Raw genomic sequence first — 19909 nt, 5'->3', positions numbered from 1 at the left:
TTAACATGAAAAAAATTGCACTGCATTAATACCAATTGTCATGTAATTTTGTTATTCTTCAAAATTACAATAAAAAGACATTTTTGGGGTAGGGGGTAGCATTAATACCAATAACCCAAGAATCAAACATCCATTCCCTATGTCAACCTCCTACAGTAATGAATCTTTCCACCCACCCCATTTTTTAGCATCATTGCCTTATTTGTGGTTAATAAAAATATGGTAGGCCTAATACTTCACTGTCTGCCTTTTGCGAATTACAGAGACTTAGTTCTGAAATAGTAGCTGTTCCCTATACACAATAACATCTTGAATAACCACCATTTCCCTCTTTAACTTCAGAAAAACAATTCAATGTTCAAGATTTTAATACTTGTATGAAGTATTGAGTTAAAATCTCTGTATACAGGTAGATAGAATCTACAGTACTGTCTTATTTGTACTAAAATGGCATTAAACCAGCAAAATGTGTAGAGTAGCAAAATTACACAACTTAAACCACTTTATAATATAAAGTTAATTTTCTTTGTGTAGCCAACATTAAAAACCACAAATGAGTAGCCAACTACTATTTGAGATTGCAATTTGTATATATTTATATAATATTGTTGTTGATGAATACGGTACATACCTTGGATGAAATTTTGCCAGATGCCACAAGACCTACTCCCCTCCAATCCCACACATTCACTGTCTTATCGTGCTGCTCACCAACAGACACAACATACTTGCCATTCGGTGAAAAAGCCTATAAAATAAATAGCAACGTTAAATTTAAATTATTTTAAAAATCATAAGATGAACCCATGTCTGACAAAAAAAATTTTAATTTCAATATTTTTTTAATAATTAAAAGTATTGATATAATGTAAACTTGATTATTTAAATCATTTTTTAATTAAATATAAATAAAATTTTCTTTGATTTAATCATTTATTTTATGTGAAATCTACAGTAAATTGTAATTTTCTAGTACTGTAAAGAGTACAGTTCTATAAATTTAAAAACATTAGGACAGTGGAATAAAATTAAATCATATCATTTGCTTTGAAACAAATCAAGATATAAATAAAAGATAAATTTCACAATTATTTGTTGCTCCACTAATTTTATTCAACAAATCTCTTGAAGCGTAATATGTGTATGAAAGCGTGTAACTACAAGTCCTGACAGCTTGTCGCTATTGTACTGAATGTAAACGTTGTCTAGGTTGGAGATCAGGTAGAATGGCCAGGAAGTGATGTGAAATATATCACTGATGGTATTATTTCACCCAATTGTTAAGGAGCTTGAGGCAGGTGTATTATAATGAATTATTCATACTGTACTTATTAATTATTTCATATTATCTGAAATTTTAATAAACATGATATTGTTGAATATTTAATAGATTGTTTTTGTATTTCATTGATTGATTTATATTTTTTTTTATCTTAAGATGAGCATGAATATAATTTCGCTCTTTGAAAATGAATAAAGATTACAAAAATATTATTTTCCACTTTTTTGTGTAAGATTAGTGTTCATCATGGCGACAGTCATTTCCATTAATTAATTTATTCCATATATGCAACATTTTAATACCTAATTTCCAAATCCCAACTTGCCAAATTTCATTCATATTCATATTTAAAAATGAATTCAAATACTTTCATACATAGAGAGAGGAGGGGGGGGGGGAGTGGTGGTGGTGGAATTTGATAGATCCTGAAGGTCTCCACTTTAATATGGGGTCTATACTGTATATCGGAATAAAAGTAGGACTCCTTCCATTAACTGTTATTCAAACACTACACTTACAACGCATGTAATTGCAAACTTGTGACTGTGGAATTCCACCACTTGTGTTTTTTCCTCCACATCCCATATCCTGACAGCTGGCCGATGTCCACTCTGTGGAAAATGAAATAGTATATTGAAATACAAAGTAAACTGGATTTCTTACTTTATTACGGATTTCATGTTGAGGTAATAACTATACTCGCATACACATCTCTTACTTGTGCAATCAAGAGATAGAAATAAACATGGTGTGCTGTGTCTTTGTAACGTCATTAAAAAAACACAAAAGTGTAAGCAACATTAATATACTTGCTGTTAGTTTTAGATGGAAAAAGGAGGTATGTCATGCCTAAATTTAATTGGTATATAATTAGTAATCAAATAAAATTTTAGGCTAAATTGATGGTGGGGGACATACTGTACAGTTAGTTATATAAATGCTAGTTTTGAAATCTATTGAATGCTGGAATATGTAAAGTAGGAAAATTATACTGTAGACTAGTTTGTCTATATTGCTATTACTTCACATTTGCATAAGAAGTGAAATTACCTTTATCTTTTTACAACCAATAATTGGTGAACTTTGTATGCCTATTTATAATGCCTAGATTAGTTAGATCAGAGACATATTCCATTGGGCTTAGGCTGGATATTGACGCCATAATCCTTAGATTGGTTTAGATTAGTTTAGGTCAATTCCTTTAGTGAATTGACAGCAACAAACTATACTATACTGTATATCACTGATGCAGTCTCCATATTATAAACAGAACTAATGTAAAGACCTCCATTTACACTTTTGGATTGTGCTGGTAATTAATATGGCTAAATTTGGCCCAGCTTGCTTTAAGCAAAGTGGAAACATTTACGCAGTTGACGTTTTGAACATTTGACTGTTGTGTGAACTCTTATAAAGTACAATGTACACTACAAGGGTAGTGATTTTCATTACTTGCGTGTAAACGTAAATAAAAAGTGATACTATTTTGCCATTTCAAGCCAGGCTTCTAAATATAAATGGATGTGTACAGTACTTGATAAATAGTTTTCTTCACTCCGATTTTAACTGTCAGTATATTGCATCTGTAGTGTGATACTGTGTTTATCTAGTATCATAACACTATATACAGTAACAGGTGAAATCATCAATGATGGGTGTATTGATGTGATTGTATGGAGGATCGAGGACAGAGTCACCCAACATTAATAAAGTTTTCCACCCAGTCTAATCTAAAACATATTTGAAGGCCTTCCCTCCAGCCTAAATTCAACAAACCAACCACCCAAAGAACCAAGAAGATACCTTCAAACGTACTGTTTACTTTCCCAAATTCAACCTTAATTTAAGGATTCAACGAAAATTGTATAATGTACTGTATTGCTTGCCATATCAGTACAGTAAATCAGTACTGTAAAAGATTAAACCAATAATTGAACCTAGGATCGAGAAATTGAAATCAAAAGCACAATATGGCTCACAGACACCTTCACTTGATTTCCCAGCAGGAAATACCCTACAGGCTTTCCTATGATTTTCATAATGTTATGCAAAGTTATAAAGTTTCTTACCTCTCCTGTGACCAAATGTTTACCATCTGCTGAGAAGGCCAATGTTTTAATAGTTTTCCTGTTCATAAAATAAGTCATAAATAATAATTTCATAATATAATCATCTTTCATAACTTCTATAATGTACAGAACGTTTTCTTGAGTTGAAATATTGACTTTTTTATTCAATGAGTACAACTTTCAACAAATGAAAATATTCTCTTCACTCAGTGAATAATAAATTATTAATTAATGTTCAAAAGTAATTTTTTTTATTCAATATGTGCCACTTCCATTTTGTGAATTTGTTGATGGCTATGGTATGAAAACAATGCTTTTCTTGGATTTTCTTTGTCACAAAGTACTGTAGCAGTTTTAAACAACATACAGTGCTGTGACTTATTAAACTAGACTATTACTGTACATCATCCTAAATTGAAAAATGTTTACAATGTAACATTTAATACTGTGCAATTTACCTAAATAACACAGCATGATGTAACATTATCAAATGTATTGTTAAGTATACATTTGTTACATGACTTACTTTGAGTTATTAATTATAAATGACTGTCTATTTTTCCTTGGATTAAACAATACCACAGCACATCTGAAAGAATAAATTATGAATAATGTATTACATTGATGTTCTGAAGCCTTGTCAACAAATTTAATTGAAGAGACATTGTTATATCTGAGATTTAACCATTGTTTCCCAGTGTACTGTATGCTGTGATTAAAGCACCATTACTTTTACAGTTTTCAATGTACAGTCTACTTCATTCAATGTTAACATTTTATCTAATTTAAAGCTACAGTAGTGTAGCAACTTTAACAGTAGTGTATGTAGCAACTTTTAAATTGGTCTTAAAACATACAGTAGTTCAAAATTAAATATTTTTTATCCTAATATTTTAATAATTGCATTAATTTTAATAATTAACTGTAAAAAAAATTAATTCAAATCAAATAAACTGATATTGACAAATAAAACAAAATATATCAATCATATTTAATAAAATTTACATTGAGCAGAACAGCTATCAAGTATCCTTTATGATGAAGTCACCCATAAAAATACTTTAGTACTAGGCCTACACCTGATAGTGCACATGTCAACAGAAACAATTTCTGTTTTGATGTAAACCAACCGCAAGCGTACAGTATTATATTACTTTTGTACTGTAATTGAAAGACTTACATTTTATAAAATGTCTTTGGGCCTGTTTCTGCTGCAACTGCTCAAAATACGGTATAAAAATACGGTATAAAATACGGTATTTTTTATACCGTATTTTTTAGTATCCCGTTTCTGCTAACAATACTTCTTGGGTGGTCGTGTTAAATTTCATCTTTTTTACCCCAATTGCCATTCATTTATTTGATCGATAATTAAAAGTCGCAATAAAGGAAGTTTTACGTCTCACTTTCAACAGCTTAGCCCTAGTGATAGAGATGTTGTGAGAGCACAGAAAGCATCGTAATGGGGACAATTAATTCGTTCCCTCCCCGAGTTATTGTATTTTGCAATGTTGTACTGCTTTCGCAGGCTCTTCAGCTTTGAGTTTACTTGCTTTGGAGACAAGTCTATTCCATACTCCTGCTTTATTTTTTTAGAAATGTCTTTATAAATGTGGTTGTCCCTTTTATTACCTTTTAGTTGGCCAGACATTTTAGCTTCCCCACACACATTTATTTAGTAAAACTGTGACGTCTTCGCTCCACATTTTTGCCGAATATATCTATACACGTGTATAAAGCAGCTGACAGCGACAGAAAATAAAAACACGAATGGTGACCTTTTGTCATGTAAAAGAAAATACGGTATTTTTTATTGGCAGCAGAAACGGGTACAAAAAATACGGTATAAATTTGTAAATACCGTATTTTATCCACAAATTTTGTGGGGAAAATACGGTATACAAAATACGGTATATTTTTTATGAGCGCAGTTTCTGCTGCCAAAAATATACCGTATATATACGGTATTAAAAAAATACCGTATAATATACGGTATTTAGTTGGCAGCAGAAACAGGGCCTTTGAAAGTTTGTTTACACTTTTTAATCATTGATTAATGTTATCTGCCTCTTGATCAGCAGTAGGTAGAAATAATTTGGCCAAAAATGGCAACAATATTATTAAACCAAAGAGGCTAGATTAAAAAGCATCATCCATGACGACAGGGGGGCTAACCAACAAACTTGCTTAATATTATTAAAGGTTGCAAAATAACAGCAAATTTCTATAATTTACTAACTGTATAACTGATTGGCGAATTTATTTGATGTACATGTTGAATAATGTTACCATAGCAAAATTAGTAACCCAAAAAAGAAATGCCTCCCTAAATATGGAACCTAAAATAAAGTATACAATATTGTCTACAAACTGTGTTTGTTATCAACAATAGGGGTGGATAAAATCATACAAAATTATCAACAGTTTTACACTGAACATTCTGTATTAAAAGGTTCAGTTGGATAACAGTCAGCAGGTTTGAGGTGGATACGTGACAGAGCTTTACCTCAAGTTCACAAGATTATGCAAGTAAAAGTAGTTGAGCAAACATTTGGTTTAAACTCCAGACTTTTGACAACAGGAGGGCTTAACTATACCAACTACCTGTCATCCTGTATACATAATACATTGCATAGTAGCAGCACAATTGAGTACTGTAGCCTACATATTAATTTACACAGTAAAGGTAAATTCAGACACAACACTTTGATAAATAATACATTATAGTGTCTAAAGAAAGTCTGAGTAAACTGTATAAAATCTTTCCCTTACTTTTAAGTTTATTCGCAACACATTTTTTATTGTACAGTACCTTTTCTTCAGCTACAGTACTGTACAGTAATAAAAAAAACCTGTTAAATAACAGTGTGGCGTTTATAACTTATTTGACAATACCATTTTAAAATAGCTAATTTAAATTTACACTTTATATACTGTTTATAATATACACTGTCTGTCACATTAAATGTATGACTTGTTTGTCTGTAAATGACATTACTATGATGTACAGTAACAGGACTTGCTAATGACTACAGAGGACACAACCATTGCCAACCTTCATTCTATGAAGAATGATACAGTCACAACATTGAAATATAATTAAATTACATGATGATGTTCACTACATTGAAATACTGTATGTTGTTGTTATGACATAAAAAATAATAGCTGACATTGACAATCAACCTTTCAATCACACATTACTGTCAGTACTGTTGGTATAGCAGTACTCTACTGGCATGTTTAAATACAACAAAGCTATGCAGATGCTGCAGTATGGTATGAGAAGACAATAGCTAACTATTATGTACGTAAACACACAGTCACTATTATTTAAACTGTAAATTGATAGATTAGAATATTAATTTTAATATCCGTCTTTTCTGATAGCACAGTATCCGTAAATATGATATTTTGTGTGGTTAAAACGTTCTTTGTGACAAACTTTAAAGAGTAAAGACCAGTAAGAGTGTCTCGTCTCAAATCTTAGTCTACAAAAATAAGTACACAATAGCAAAGCAGTCTATAGTGATTTCAACCATTTTTTACTAACTGTGTCAGTGTCACTGAAAAAAATAACTGGAAAATTTTGCCTAATCAGGGAACTGTATTAGGCCTACTGTAATACAGTAGTTGCAAGAGGAAAATATGTTATTTATTCACAATTTCCAATTACTAATAAAAATAAAACAACCATTTTGTGTTGCATGCAGAAAACTGAACAGCAAACATGTATAAGTACACTAAACTAATTGTTAAACCTTGGTCCATTTCCCATCTGGTGGTTTTCATGCATTTTTACAGTATGCCCTAAATCTCATCCCAACCAACCAACAGTTCATTATCATTTCAGAGGGATGTCTGCACTAATGATTAGACATCAAGGTTTTGGATCATAATTGAATTGAAAACACAGGAGATGACACACAATGAATACAGTGTCTTGTAAATTATGCCTGGGTAACCAGTGAAAGTAATACTGTTCATGCTAAATACATTTGATGATGTATCAGCTGCCTACCTGTAGACTAATATATGATGAAAACAAAAAAATACCTGTTTTCCATTAATTACTGTATAGTATTATTAGTTAATTTGCACTTCACAAAAAGTATAAACTATTAATTTCTCTGAAGCACAAAACTCAATGAACTGAGATTGGAAGACGAAAATATGAATACACAAATGCAAATGCTTTAATTTTCGTAAACAAAATTGACTACAGTAGTGGAAAACAGGCTTTAAACTATATTTTTGTTCCATCAATTAAAAAAATCCACATCAATTAATGACTTTCATTTATACTAATTTACTGTCTATAATAATTAAAGTTATAGGCCTAAACATGTTGATTCTCAGTCTACTCTCACTGTTAGACTATAATTCACAATGTTTGTGAACAAAGTCCAGAACACATTCTAATTGTCTTCAAGTTCAACAATGCGTTGACATCAGAATGAACTTTTACAACATAACGTCTACAATGTAAGTGTAATAATTGGAATAAATTTGATAATTTTCCAAAAAGACATGCACTTGATTCATTACAACTGTACCATCAAGTTTTGTTTAAATGAAGCACTCCCTCATCAACTTGTCACTGTTAATTTATCGGATCATTTTAGACAAAACAATACACCTTTTGGACGGTCAGCAAACTATTGATAATATGTACAAACACTGGTATTAAAATAACAAATAAACACTAATTAAACACTGGCCTAATTTGCTGTTTGTATTAAACAACATGAATTAGAGAATGTTATACCGCTAACTTTAACCTTTAACCCACATACATTAACACATAAATTATCTTGGTAATTGCTAATTTATTAATTGGTAACACATCTGTTATGGTTCCACACAACTATAAACAATTTTTAATCAGTCTAGGCCTTCCTAATTGAAAGCTTGAGTCAAATTGTACTTAATGTTATAAGCTTTGGCCACTACCTACAGTATAGCAACAAACATACAGATTAAAAAATAAGAAAAGTCTACTTTGTACTGTACTACAAACAATTCTAAATGAAAGAATTTTGTTGTCATTTATTAATAAAATCTTTAATTTATATTTTAATATTTTGTTGGCCATTTAACCGAGCAGTTCATTATAAAAATTAAATTTTTTTTAAATAAAATGTAAAATTGTAATTAATACGGTACAATAGTATTTAATATTTAATATATAAATCATTTGAATATTACAGTATGAGGCGCTCTTTACCAAGTACAGATACAGAACTTCGAACTTCATCACATTGAATATAGTACAATATGTATTCGCACTGTGTATCTTTTCAAAAAGTAGATTGAGTCAAGTCTATACAACAATACATTAAAACCCAACATACACAGGTACGCTAAATAATATTCTGATAAATTTTGTAAATAATCAAAATTGCTATGGCTACCATCAGATGGTCAATGTTGAGTGGACTATCAAGCCTTTAAAATAAAACTACAAACTGAAGGGTCAAATGACCTTGTACAATAGATAGGCCAAAGTGAATCATTTGAATAATGGTCACCATTATTCTATGTTAAAGATCTATTCTGTTTGTGAAAAATAACCACAGAAATTATTGTATGTGTTCAGTTGCACACCATCAAATGTAAGGCTTACTGTACACAAATGAACTATTTAAATTCAGTTTTAAGGGCAGGGTTCGTATTAGCAAATTATTAATTAACTGGTTAATTAGCATATTTAATACAGTACTTAAAATGCAAAGCTATGGAAATGCTTGTCCATGTACAGTACTATTGGGTATGCTTTGTATTGCGTAGTAGAATGTGGTGGTATACAGTACTGTATTATTGTTATGAATCACCGTTTTAACGTAAAAATCAGCCAGTGAAAAATGAAATGCTTGTCATTTGTCAAAATGTTCTGATTGTACTATTCTTGGACTACAGTTTTAGTTGATACTGTGAATTAGTAGAGTATACAGTTGAGTAGTAGAGTTTTCATGAGTGGGTGAGACAGACCCAAAGCTTACCAGTTTAGTGTTTAGAATTCTAGACAGCATAGCCCTACTGTATCTTTTTATCAAATATATGAATTTTGGCTTTAAAAAATGAGGCTCATTGCTATTTTTAATACAAATTAGACTACTGTTGTTATTTTGGCAGAAACGTGTATAAAGTAGTTTTAATAGTTTTATTTTAATGTTAATTTAAGACTTACCCTGCTGGATAGGCCACAAGTCCAGTATTAGGATCACAAGCAAGGGCAGAGCCATCAGCAACAGTAATTCCAAGTACTCGCTCTAACGTTACCTACAATACAATAAAATCCAAAAATTACAATGTACAGTACATTAGGCCATCTTTAATTAAGAAACTAAAGAAAAAAACAAAAATATTAATCAAGTTGTAAACTGTACTAAAATCTTACCATTATGTTTCAAGAATGTCCTTACAAAGTACAATACTGTACGTTTAGTACAAAACCCAAGACAGAAATAAATTCTTCTGTATAATTCAGAGGGCAATAAAGTCCCAGGTGGAAACTGAATTCAGTATTTTTGCAGGAAAACTGATAATTAACAATCCACAAGAGAAAGTATGTCACAAATGAACAGCTTTTATCTTCAAAAAACTTGAGTAATTCGAACGCAAGCTTTATAGAAATAGGTGTATGAAAACATTTGATGAATCATGACCAAGTAAAATCATGAGGCTAATTAACGTACATTTCCTCTATGGATTTGACAGATAGACGCTGTGGATTGAACAGGGAAGTGCAAATTGCGATTCCTAAATGTGTTTGTGTCGCCAAGGTTTAGGTAGAAATGGCCAGATTAATTGAAAAAAAATGAGGAAGCTCAAAAAGGGGTTTTACACACATGGGGATGTTTTATACTGTAGTTCATTTCATTCAGGAAGGAGTGTGTTGTAGGTCACTAAAACTTAAGGAAGGGGATGTTGTACAGTAGTAGTTCACATTCAGATGTCAGGTTAATTAGATTTTTTATTTTAATTGGTTAAACACACAAAATATTAATATTCTTTAAATAAAGGGAATATTCAATTATCAGAAATACAAAATTCTGAGGATTCGCACACATCACTGACCCCTACTGAGCATTTTTCGTTCAAGGGCCCTACTTACTACTGTACTGTAGACTGAATGAAACAGAATTGAATAGTCTAGCCTACCACTAATCTGCAGTTAGACAGTTCTTTAATTATTTTAGGCTATATTTTCTTATGACACTTTTCAGTAGGGAGAAATTTATTCACTAAATATTTATGGTAAACCTGGCTTTAGGGAGTACAGTACTGGACAGCACAGTTCTTAAAGTTTATTAATCATTAATGACCTCTTCTAATTCTATGGGTCGTTATACTATTTTAAATCTATCAACGTGTATCTTACAATAGAACATTTTTATTGTTGCAATAAAAACTAGTAAAAAGTACAGCTAATGACTAAAAATTGTTCTGTATTTAAATTGAAGGTTAGCTATTAAATGCAAACTACCTGACGTACACAAAAAGGTTCATTATTTAACTCTTGACCACGACTACTTGCACTATTATTAGAAACCCGTAGGTTAAGAATTTGCTATTGAAGTTCAACGAAGCTTTAGTTGATGAGTTTTGCTATCAAACTACAATCTTTTATGTCAATTTGTAAAGGGAACAATGACAGTCTGTTGCACTGTTTCAGAAAATGTTACATTTCCCTGTTGATAAGTGTACTGTATTTGGTGTTTTGTCATGATCCTATTAAAAACACTGAATGAAAGTTGGACAAAATGTAATAAACAATTCACAACATCTTTTAATAGTTTCTAAGCATTGAAACAAAAGACCTGTGGGTAGGCTACAGTAACCTAGCTTGTGTGACTCTAAACATTTCAAAACGTTTCCTACAGTATGAAGGACCTCATTGAATCACCTACAGTACTATATATTGGATCTCATTCCTTCCAAAGTACTAATGCCGTGTATCATCTGCCTTATTATTGATTAATAATTAGTATTAATTAGCGAAGTGGAAATGTGTACAGTTCAGTGGAAATCAGTTACACTTGCATCCAATAATGATGAAAACTTTACACCCAAATCACTAACAATTTGTAAGCAATTTCTTTTAAAACCAAATTACTTAATTATCTCAATATTTATTTTTTAAATAATTTTGATATTGAAAATGTGTGTAGTTGGTCGCTTTCTTGTCGATGCTTTTATTGTAGAACGTAATTTATTTATTTTTCTCTGTTCTGGGTTGACCAACTAGCATAGGTGTTTAGCACCTGTTTGGTCTTTCCGTGCCTCCTTTTATAATTGTTTTGTCTTCTTTATTTATGTATATGGCAGAAATTGAATAAATAAAAAATATAAAAAAAATAAAATAAACTTTAAAAATTACTACTATTTGAGTGTAAATTGACATAGAGAGCCTATTATATAAAATCTTATTATATAATCCTATTGAATTGAACATGTTCAAGTGTTATTCTTTCAATTAGTAAACCTTGATATCATTGAGTATATGGACACTTAAAAATATTGTTCGATTAAAACTATAAATGTACAGTATACAGACTTAACTTAAATATTAAATTAATAAATTAAATTAATTATTATCATAATTGCAATAACATATACTGTTAAATTAACCTATGTTTAAAGAATAATGTTGAATTATAAGTACAGTAGTACAACAATTCATGACATAATATTATTAAATTATATATTAAATGAATACTTTAAATTCCATTTAGTAATTTATTAATTTTCCTAATTGATTTGCAAAGCCCAAAAGGCACTTCCTGATCGAATTGTTGTCATAATCCATGGATTAATAATGAATAATCCAGTTGCATGAAAGCCTGACTAATAAATGCATGACTAGTTTATTTAACTTGTAGATGTGTACAGCCCACGTCTCTGCGGAATACCTATTGTGGTGTGCCTGCTTTAACCAAGTAACAATAAATCCTATCCTAGATAAATGGTAATAAATATCTAGATGATGAGATATCTATGTATTATACTAATTTGCAATTTACATGAAATGATAGGGTTTATAAATATTGAAAAACAAATCACCTATAAAATACTGTAATTTTCAGATTGAATAAATTGTATATTCGATAATAATAATAAATGTTGCATTGATTATGATTCTGTACTATATGGTTTGCTATGTTTTTTTAATCCTTACTGTATAAAACAATAATGTGATTTTCATATCCTTGAAACAATTGTATTGCATTGACCTGGTTTTAGATTGAACTACAGTATGAATAAAATATCTCTATCATTATAATACAATACAAAATCATAATCTCTATGGTTGTACACTAGGTTCTTTTAACCAAAGCAATTTTATTTAACAAATGAACGGTTGTCAATTTTGATATAACTCAAAAGCTTAATTGCTTTTAAGTTTTACACATTTTTCCATTGTTTGGAAAAAATCTTTTTTGTAATGTTTAGTTTTTGCAGAGACATTGTGTTGGACTTTCAATTTGGTTGATAATAATAATCGATGGCTTTGTACAATTTTTTAGACCACAGTAATGAAAAAGGCACAATATAAAATTTATTTCACAATTAGTTCCTAAATATATATCATGATACTTACTCGCTCCGATAATGGAACTACTTTGCTTCTTTTTTTCGGCATTGGAGATTTGGGAACCTTGCGACCAAAATGACTACTACCACTGCCCTTATCCAGATTAAGGCTATTTGGCCGTTGATTCATTGCTATATAAAATCCAAGGTAGAAATTAAACTGAAATATTTCCAATTATAAAATGACACATCTAAAAAAAAAGAAAACAAATTATAATTTCATTAAATAATTATTAAATAAGCTATATAGTATTAGTGTCTTTGGAATTATTGTTCATTCACTGTTGATGGTTAAATAAAGATCGAACCATCGAATCATGGCTTCCCTTTCATAATTTTGGTCAGTTTTTAGTTAGGCCCCATAAAAAAATGATTAGTTTAATCATGGTATCGATTCTCTGATTGATATTTTAAAATTATTTATACATAGAGGGTTAGGTTTAGTTATATTTAGGAAATAGTTTGGCTAGGACCTATCTTTAACTTTTATTAGTTAGGAATTCCTATTATGCACTTGTTAATTGTATAACCCCCCGGGAGATTATTATTAATTATGTGCGAGTTGTGACGATTGCTCCCAAACCTTTTCCATCAGCATGCGTCGTGAACGCTATTTGCAATAAAAAACTTTATTTTGAATAATTGTAAAATTAATATTTCAATTTTGATCATTTAGGCCTACCTACCTAGCCTAATACAAGTACTAGCCTAGGCCTAGCTTAAGTAGGCCTCTAGCTAGGGCTAGGCCTATCTAGTAGAAATGTTATGCGCGATTTGAACGATTTGCGCAATTTGAAATTGCGCAAAAAAAATCCTTGCGCAATTTGAATTGAAACATGTGTTTCAAATTGCGCAAGCAACGTATTAAATTGCGCAAGTAATCTGCAAACTGCGCAAGGTTTTTCGACAGATTGTGAAATCATGCACACCCATATTTATATAGTAATTTCTAAGAATGATTCAAAATTAAAGATAAATATCGCATTTCCTTATTTTAGTAGTGCAAATATTGTTATAAGTTAGCATACCGTCGAAGAACCGACGAAGGAAAACGAAGCGGTGGTGTTCCACCAGGCGGGCGCGGCGCGGGCGGCCGGCTGTACTACTCTAGCCTAGCTAGGGTCTGGACTACTGATACTGACTAGGTTACATGGCCTAGCTTAAACTAATATTAAAAACTTAATTTTTACATTTATTTTGATTTATTTCAAGGTACAGTGATAATATTATTTAATTGTAATAATAAATGTTATGTATTTATTATACACATGTTATCTTCGCATTTATTATGTTTTATTTTGAGTTATTTAGTTTCCAATAAATTATTATAATACCGATTGTAGTTCGTTTTCAAATTGCGCAAAGGTGTCATATTGCGCAAGAACTATCTTGCGCAATTTACAAATTGTGCAGCGCAATTTAAAATTGTGCAAAGATTTTCTTGCGCAATTTGAAATTGCGCAAGTTGATTGCGCAATTTGAAATTGCGCAAAAAAATCCTTGCGCAATTTTAAATTGCGCAAGAATTCTTTGCGCAATTTCAAATTGCGCAAGGATTTTTTTGCGCAATTTCAAATTGCGCAAATCGTTCAAATCGCGCATAACAGAAATACAATATAGTAGGCATGTCATGATAAATATCCGCCGGACCGATTTTGGCCCGGACTGATTTTGGTGTGACAGGCCTAGGCTAGTAGCCTATATATATGTAGTAGGGCCTACTACTAGCTGGACCTAAACCTGCCCTAGACTACCCACCACATACAGTACTTGCTTGGCTAGGCCCCTGCCCTGGCCCTTACAGCAGCAGTAGGTAGGCCTAGGCCTACTGTAGCCTAGCTTAGCTAGCCTAGGCCTAGCCTAGACACTCACTGACTGGGCTACCTACCTATATTTATTTATCTACCTAGGCCTATCCTAGGCCTACCCGGACCCTAGCTCCAATATTTAGGGGCCTAAATAATTATGATAAACTATAATATAAACCTGTGCTAAACAATAAGTAAACCAAAAGGACTTAATGTATTTACCTTGGTAACTTTGATGAGTTACGAGACGTGTAAACTTGAACTTCGAATCAGTTTTGAAAATTCACTTGGCAGACGATATCCGATTTGATCGAACAACGAGCATGATCATTGGTGCATGAGTGGGCGGAGCAATTACAAAAACCAATCAGTGATAATCTACCTTGATCGATTATACCGGAAACCACAAACACGTGCACAACGAGAGAGGGCAGCATTTATTATTGTTTACTGTAGTTCAGAAATGTTATGAATCTTTTATTTGATCAAAATTAGGGCTGAATTTACACCCCTCCATCCATGTAATACATCATTAGAGTGTCCATGTTAGATAAAAAATAGACAGTAAGTAGTTAGTAAGGTAAATAAATAAGTAAGTAAGGTAACTAAACTAGGTAGTTTCGTACTTCTACTACGTATCTATCTGGCTGGGCCTCTATCTATAGTGAGTACTAAAGTCAGTCTAGCTAGTAGCTAGTAGTAGCCTACTATCTTATTATCTACTGCTACAACTGTACTACTACTATACTACTATTAATTTAGTAGCCTCCCCAAAGTTATTACAGTGTAGTAAGCCCTACTACTAGTCTAGACTAGTAATAATAATATACTAGTACTGTACTTAAAGTTTGTTATAATTATGCTTTCCGGAGGTTGTTGGGACAACCAAGATTTGTTAGTGCGAAGAATTTGTTTGTGGAAAACAATATTCCATCATTTTATAAATATTTGAGGATTTCGACTTACCGATTTCTTATAAGAATAATGAAAAGCGAAAACAGAATGTTAATTTGTATATAAATATTTGTTGATGGATTCAAACATGTACTACAAATGGAGAGAGGCATTATATACCAATAGATACAAGTTTTGGTCCTCTCTCCTTCATCTTTTTTTTTGTAATGTATTATACCATATGGACAATTGTCTGAAATAAAAGTTGAATTGAATTGAATTGTACTGCTACTCTAAGTAGACCCTACAACAACGACGGGGTTCCAATATATATAGTTGGTCACAGAGTTCCAAGAGCCCACAACTAGAATTTGATAAGCAGAAAGTGAGGCAAGCAAATATTTTTAAAAACTTTCTTTACATAACACTATTCTTTCTTGTACTTTACTCCAGATATGTCATACGAAGATGTTTTATTGGCTGTTAGACGAATTTCAAAATTTGTCATCCAAACTCCTGTTATCACAAGCACAACAGTAAATAAAATAACAGGGAGGGAAATCTTCTTCAAATGTGAAAATCTGCAAAGGACGGGATCGTTTAAGATTCGAGGTGCACTTAACTCGGTAAAACTTCTGAAAATGTTTTGATATGCCTTGAAACATATTGTTAATACGATTCAATTACATTTCTCAATAACAGATAAAATGAATAAAGCTATGTTCAAGCACAAAATATTGCCTATCAAATTTAGTTAAATATTGTTTGCGATACAATTAAAAGAAGTAAAATAGTTGAAAATCTGCAATCAAAATGTTGTGACAATCAACTTTATTTTACTTCCTTTTTAGAAATCCATACTTTAATAATCATAAAGCTATATAATATCAAATCTCATCCTTACTTAATAGAAAATAGCTTAATATATTATCATATACCATAATATTTGTGTTTAAATGAACATAAAAAGCTTACAAACATCTTTTTTTTTCCAGATGATATCTCTCAAAGAGAACCAGTCATTACGTGGTGTAGTAAGTGTAATATTTACATTTAGACCTATATAAATACTGTACATCATCTGTTTAACCCAACTCTGACACTCTCACACATGTCCATATCAGCCTGGCATTAATACATCTACACCTCTACCAAGCTTGTGCTGATGACTATTGGTTATAGATTCAAGCTCAAGGAGGTAATGGGTACTGCACCAACATGTTGAGTCTATTTCATGTATAGCTGACCTGGATACAAAAATCTATATTGTTGATTTATCAGGTAAGCAGTACTCATACCAACACTATTAGTTTGTTTAATGTGGGTTTCTGTGTTTTAAATTTCAGACAACTCACAGCTCTGGCAACCATGGAATAGCTGTTGCATATGCTGCCAAGTTGAACCATTTGCCATGCTGTGTAGTCCTGCCAAAGACAACAGCAGAATTTAAGGTAAAAGAGATCAGAAGTTCAGGAGCTGAGATTGTCTTCTGTGAGCCAACACAGCTTGCTAGGTATGTATATTGCAGGAGGTACAGGTATTGCACTCTTGATGTCTCATGAAGGGAAAGAAAAGAACGTTTAAATACATGAAAGTGGAATTTGTAGCAAAGTGTATTATGCTGAGTCTTGCCATATGGGTTGAGGTAGTAACACACATTTCTTTCCAATCCTTCTTATATCTGTTAATGAAGGAAAAAAACACTTCACCTTGTGGTAAAGATTTCTAGCCAGGCACCCAAAAAAGGAACTAAAAGGTTTATTTCTATTTCTAGAAAGGAAGCCTGTGAGAAAGTGCAGAAAGAAAGAGATATGGTTTTTATTCCACCTTATGATCACCTGGATGTTGTGGCTGGACAGGTTTAATAACTGGTTTATTGTTACCATTATATACATTATTTGTTTACCTTACCAGTGTCGGACCCTGTATGTTAAGCAATTCCTCTCCAAGAAATAGCTAATTTCCTTCCTTCACTTACAGCCTATGTTTCATATCCCCTTTAACAGAAGGAATGGAATAAAGAAATGTAAAGCTCAGTTTAAATTATGACTCATGCTTGTTGATTGGATGAATTTTTCAGTACTTACTTTTGATTGGCTAAATTTGAATGTTTTTTGCGCATACTGCAAAACAAAAGAATTTCTTCTCTAACAAAGGGAACACTTGGAATAGAGATAATGGAACAAATTGAAGATTTGGATGCCATCATTGCTCCTGTAAGTGGCGGAGGTTTAACATCTGGAATTACTGTCGGGGCTAAAGGAATCAAGGAAAATGTCAAAGGTCAGTTGGTCTTTCAGCATGACTCTAGGTAGAACTGAGTATTTAAAACATATAGGCTAATGATTTATGAATTGTTTTCGTTTTTCTTATAGTATATCTTGCAGAACCAAAAGGAAAAGACACAGAGCCATCACTAAGAGCTGGTAGGATTTTATGACATTTAGTTGTTTCATACCCTCCTGTTATTGGCGCATTTCTTTTGCTGTTGGTTGGGTTTGGGGAACCTTCTGAATGACCCAATCCATGAATTAGAACAGTTGGGTACATCTAGGCGTAGATAATTTAGAGAATATATTTTCGTTTTAGGTGAGAGACTTTGGCCTAATCCACCGCAATCCCTGACTAGTGTAGCAGATGCACTGACAACTCAACAACTAGGTCAGGTCACATGGCCTATTCTTAAGGAATTAGCAGAGAAAGAGGTTTTTACTATGGTGAGACTAAAATTGTAACTTTTATAATGTATATTGTTTTAAGCTTTGCATGGCGAAATCAATATTTTTATATAATATTGGCCATACACATGTAGAAAAGAACTGTTCAGTTAATCTAGCATTATATTTCTATGAATATGGTTTTTTATTATGCTTGATCTCACTTTGTATTTTTTTCTTTTTCTGTCTAGTATCTAAATGTCATTTTTTGTAATTGTTATGCGTCCGTGGGACTTCAAAGATAAGCCCCTTTGGCTTCTGTGTGTCTGGACCATAAACAATGTAAACTGTCTGTTGATGTTGAATAAATAATGTTGTTTAAACTAAACAGTTCTTTTCTAATATACCTGGTGTGCCACAAACGTTATATCAACATTTTATAATGTATAGCAAAAAATGCCTTTATGCTAATTAAAACTAAAAAACAATTTATTTTTTTCCTCTGCAGACGGATGAACAAATAATATCGGCTATGAAATTTACATGGGAACGATTAAAGGTATATTCGTTCGGTTACCCACAGCATTTTTCTTGTTTTATTTCAGTAATTTGATTTTTAATGTCACATAAAGTTTGATAGTGTAGACAGAAAACAGTAACCAGTTTTTCTTGTACATTATGTTTGCAGCTTGTGATTGAACCTGCTGCTGCAGTAGGTGTAGCGGCCATTTTGTCTGATCAGTTAAACCGAATACCAGCATCGGTCAAGAGGATATGCATTGTACTATGTGGGGGAAATGTTGATTTGGACAACTTACCTTGGTAGAAGACTTCTTTGGACATGCAGTTCTTGACTCCATGTAGGATAGCCTAGATACAAAAGGACATTTTAAAAAACAAATTTTAAAATAAAAATCATGATGCTATAAACGCAAAAGAAGTTTAATATTTTAATTTAACAAAGAATTTTTCAATTGATGTTTAAACTTTTTTAATCTATTTTACTCTTGCGGCGCCAATCATCGATGGTGGTAGTAATTGGAAGCGGATGGATCAGAGTTCATTCAGGATGATAATTTGTCTGAATAAACCCAATAAAGCATTATGAATTAAGCTCTGTCTATAATATAAAACTGAATGGGATAACAAAATGTGATGTGCCCATATATGGACATGATGATCACATTACAGTACTACCATATTTGGGAACATCACACTTGTTTGTCAAACTAGTTTGGTAGCGTAGACAAAGCTTAAGATATTCTCCAGGATGGTTGTAGCATAACAACCAAAATATTTTTTTCTTTTCTTTTTCTGTCTCAAAATGTCATTTTTTGTTAATGTAATGCGTCCGTATATGTTTTATGTTTATGCTTAGGACTACAAAGACAAGCCACTTTGGCTTCTGTGTATCTTAACCCATAAACTTTGTAAAATATTGAATATTGAATAAATGTTGTTGCATCTAGACATTCTCAACTTTACTTCATTCTTACTGTACTTCAGTACATGTTACATCAATCTCTTTAAGAGAACAAAATGTTGAAGATCTAAATTCATTACAATATTACTTATAAAATAGTATGTTATGTAATTTGTGAA

General features: G+C 31.8%; 2 protein-coding genes across 6 annotated transcripts in view; one reads left to right on the top strand and one right to left on the bottom strand.

Moving 5' to 3' along the window:
* The window catches only part of LOC140059844 (uncharacterized), a 43927-nt gene extending 28874 nt beyond the window's left edge, over positions 1–15053 (bottom strand). For 4 of the 5 annotated variants that reach the window (XR_011847260.1, XM_072105789.1, XM_072105787.1 and 1 more), the window contains exons 1-7: positions 14979–15048; positions 12956–13139; positions 9542–9633; positions 3878–3940; positions 3352–3409; positions 1801–1893; positions 632–748 (exon numbers count right to left, since the gene is read on the bottom strand). Coding sequence is in view for 4 of the 5 variants with exons in the window: in XM_072105789.1 (XP_071961890.1) it covers positions 632–748; positions 1801–1893; positions 3352–3409; positions 3878–3940; positions 9542–9633; positions 12956–13078 (546 nt within the window). In the remaining variant the exon portion in view is untranslated. Of the gene's footprint in view, positions 1–631; positions 749–1800; positions 1894–3351; positions 3410–3877; positions 3941–9541; positions 9634–12955; positions 13140–14978 lie in introns of all 5 variants that reach the window. The other variant, XM_072105788.1, reaches the window with a different exon arrangement.
* A 156-nt stretch (positions 15054–15209) lies between these two features.
* On the top strand, positions 15210–19857 carry LOC140060379 (serine racemase-like). The gene is made up of 10 exons (XM_072106561.1): positions 15210–15320; positions 16104–16276; positions 16646–16684; positions 16997–17163; positions 17425–17509; positions 17807–17933; positions 18026–18076; positions 18240–18367; positions 18816–18866; positions 18996–19857. Exons 2-10 carry the CDS (start codon positions 16106–16108, stop codon positions 19131–19133), a joined length of 957 nt encoding a protein of 318 aa, XP_071962662.1. The 5' UTR covers positions 15210–15320; positions 16104–16105; the 3' UTR covers positions 19134–19857.
* The last annotated feature ends 52 nt before the right edge of the window (positions 19858–19909 follow it).

The sequence above is a fragment of the Antedon mediterranea genome, chromosome 10 (genome assembly GCF_964355755.1).
Source record: "Antedon mediterranea chromosome 10, ecAntMedi1.1, whole genome shotgun sequence".
Taxonomy (NCBI): Eukaryota; Metazoa; Echinodermata; class Crinoidea; order Comatulida; family Antedonidae; genus Antedon; species Antedon mediterranea.
This window is presented reverse-complemented; position numbering and strand designations above follow the sequence as displayed.